The sequence below is a fragment of the Priapulus caudatus genome, unplaced genomic scaffold, assembly GCF_000485595.1.
Source record: "Priapulus caudatus unplaced genomic scaffold, Priapulus_caudatus-5.0.1 Scaffold1873, whole genome shotgun sequence".
Classification (NCBI taxonomy): Eukaryota; Metazoa; Priapulida; class Priapulimorpha; order Priapulimorphida; family Priapulidae; genus Priapulus; species Priapulus caudatus.
This window is the reverse complement of record NW_014578934.1, coordinates 32,043-35,392: the sequence shown is the minus strand read 5'-3', so window position 1 is coordinate 35,392 and position 3,350 is coordinate 32,043. Positions and strand designations below refer to the sequence as shown.

Genomic DNA, 3,350 nt, shown 5'->3' with positions numbered 1-3,350 from the left:
ATAGTAATAGTAATAGTAACAGTAATAGTAATAGTAATAGTAATAGTAATAGTAACAGTAACAGTAACAGTAACAGTAATAGTAATAATAATAGTAATAGTAATATTCATGGGGGTAACTGTCCGGACTATCAACCTATTTTGTCCGGGATAGCGTGTACACACTGCAAATGTTTGGCGCGCGCCTGGCCCGGACTAGTTTGATGTAGGATCAAATTTGAAGTCTGTACGGAATAAGAGTAAGAGATTGAGAGTAACTGGTTTACGGTGATTGTTTTACGGTAATATTAATGGTGCGGTAACGGAGAGAATCATTTTTTATTACAGTATGTCGCAAAAGAGTACGTATCTTGCTATGGGTAAGCGCCCTCGCCATCATACTCTACTGCAGTATTCTGCAAGAGCAGGAGCAGAGCAGAAAACCTGTCGGACAGCATGAAACAGTTCACATCCTCATGTTCTTCGCTAAAGCTGAGAAGAATGACCAGCTTCAACAGCAACTTCGAGCCAACATTAGGTTCGTTCCCCGTTACAATAATTCGTTGTGTTATCGCATCGCGCGCGTTATAAAAGCATGACAGCAAGCTTTTTAATCTTAAATGGCGTTTCACCGATCTCGTGCGAACTTGTATCGATATGTTTCGCGTCGGTATCTCGACTTTCCAGTTGCAGTACGAGAACTAATTCGATTTTATTTCATGGTATTCACAAAATATTAGTGTCCAGTATTGGTGAGAGCTTTCACGCTCGTGTTTGCTGTTCCCAAGAAATGCCTGTAGCAGCGTTTGCGACCATAAAAATGCACCGGCTTCTAAATCGAGCCAAAGACAAGTGATACGAGAACCCTCGTGGACGCCTATATACAACAGTCTCGCATTTTTCCTAACCACGCCATAACTTACGGGTCGAACTCTGACAACCGCATTTTCTTACGCAGGTCTTTGGTGAAGCATGCAACTGGTCGGATCAAGTACCATTTCCTGGGCGACGCGAACAGCACCCGGATCGCAGCCGATATCCTGGAAAACGTGTTCGATACTATTCCGCACGGAGAGGATCTAGTCATACAGGTATTAGAAACACGGAAGATACCTGCGCTAGATGAGATTGTCTATGCATTCCTAATTGCATCATGCATTCCTAACCTGTGCGACGTCCGCGGATACCGACTCACATGTCAAAACGTGTTAGCGTTCGCAACATTCGCAACGAAATTTAATGTGGGGAGGTAGAACAATGGAATTTAGAAAGTAAAGTAAGAAAGTAAAAAATTTGAAATTAGAAATTAAAAGTTGGAAATTAGAAGTTAAAAGTTAGAAATTAGAAATTAGAAGCTAGAAATTAGAAATTAAAGATTAGAAATTAGAAATTAGAAATTAGAAATTAGCAATAAGAAATAAGAAATAAGAAATAAGAAATTATACATTAGAAATTAGACATTAGATATTCGAAATTCGAAATTCGAAATTAAACATTAGAAATTAGAAATTGGATATTGGCAATTAAAAGTTCGAACTTTATAAATTAGAAATTAGAAAATTATAATACACTGAATATTTTCACGGTCCGTTACCAGGTGCAGACATACGAAGTCGAATCGGTCGTCGCGAAAGTAGGACACGACGTATGGCCTATTCAGCAGTTGTTTAAAAGTTACCGAAAGAAATACAATCTCTTCAACGACATATTTTACTTCATTCCGTTTGCCCTTCACAAGGTCATTGACCTGTCTGAGGTCGATCGCATCATCAAAGTGGATGCCGACATGAGATTAATGAACGACATTCGGAAACTTTGGCGGGAGTTTGATGAATTCAAAGAGGAGACAATATTCGCGCTGGCTCAAGAGCAACAACCTGTATATTATCAAAGGTTTGCGAAGGCACGCGAGGCTGTTGGTGACGACAGGCTGGGCATGCCGCCACCTAGTGGCAAACCGGGTTACAATGGTGGCCTCTACCTTATCAACCTCGACCACATGTCGAAATCTAAGAAATATCAAGCGGCGGTATCTGAGAGAAATCTGAGATATATAATGCGAAAGTACTATTTCACGAAATCGCATCTCGGCGACCAAGAAGTGGTGACGATATTGGGCATGGAGTATCCCGAACTGTTTCACACGCTGCCGTGCACGTGGAATCGGCAGCTGTGCCGCAAGTATGCGCGCTCCATCACCATGCCCTCGGCTTAGTTCGAAACTGTTCAACCGATGTGACGGAGCGGTGAACTTGTACCGCAGACACGGGCAACTGTCCAGGTGCATCCGACGGCATTTCCACCGCGAAGCTGAGTTGTAACCGAGCGCGTATGTGGGCATGTTGTGTCGTGCGGACTCCGTCCAATTTCTAGTTTAATAGCACGACGTGTATTTGTATTTTGCAGATTGATATTATGCCTTTTGTATTATGATTTACAACTATATTAAAACCCTTTCACTGGCGGGTCCCGGGCCGTGCCGGGACGATCGTGCATGACTTGATATCGGCGACCCGGCTGACGCCGGTTTTAGCCATGGTCACAAATGGGCGGTAGCGTCGCACGAATGCAAACAGCAATACAGTAGCAGCAATCCGATAGCGGTACTGACATGTCTCCATCTTCTGTAGATTTTTTAGATTTTTTTAAGCAATAGCTTACGGCGGTGGAGGAGCAAGCATATATAATTATACTGTACTGAGTGTACTGTCTGTAGTAAAGTTTTGCACTTTATTTGCCGGCACTATATCTGTATATTTTATTATAATAAATCTTATAATAATGTCAAGAGTGAGATCTTCAACTATTAACTGTGGACACACTTTCAATTGAATAAAATTTCAATAATTCACACAGCGGAATTTGGTTGTTACTAGTTGTTATGAAAAAAGTCATATCATTATAGATGACAACCTTTCCTTCCCCCGCCAAAAAAGAAAATTCAAGACGCACCACTTTTTGCACGAATAGAAAGACAGGACACCGCTCAAGTATACATTAATAAAACTTAGGCTGATATATTAAGCGGGTTTATGTTTGATATGATTTTTTTAAAATGCATAATCCATGAACATTTGCTGTCGTTGCAAAAAAGAGTATTAGCACACAGGCGACAGTGTAAAAAAGTATTGCAGCAGTGAAGGGAGAAACCTTATAGGAAAAGTTGTGAGCGAACTATAGTGGCACTCCATTTGGAAACAGTTAAAAAAATATATAGTCCCGTCCATTAAAAGATAATATTGTAAAAGGCGCCTCCGTAGCTATAGATTGAGCTTTAATAAATTGTCCACTTGCAACGCGAAACTTCGTTCTGTTTCAAGCCCCTAACGCCTATTGACAATTAAGAGCATTTTTAATGATAAAAGAACATTC

General features: G+C 40.7%; 1 protein-coding gene across 1 annotated transcript in view; it reads left to right on the top strand.

Annotated features, from left to right (window-relative positions):
• The window catches only part of LOC106817806 (xyloside xylosyltransferase 1-like), a 20,163-nt gene extending 17,970 nt beyond the window's left edge, over window positions 1–2,193 (top strand). The window contains exons 3-5 of the mRNA XM_014822507.1: window positions 359–516; window positions 937–1,069; window positions 1,576–2,193. Coding sequence (XP_014677993.1) covers window positions 359–516; window positions 937–1,069; window positions 1,576–2,193 — 909 coding nt within the window. The remainder of the gene's footprint in view (window positions 1–358; window positions 517–936; window positions 1,070–1,575) is intronic.
• Window positions 2,194–3,350: the final 1,157 nt, after the last annotated feature.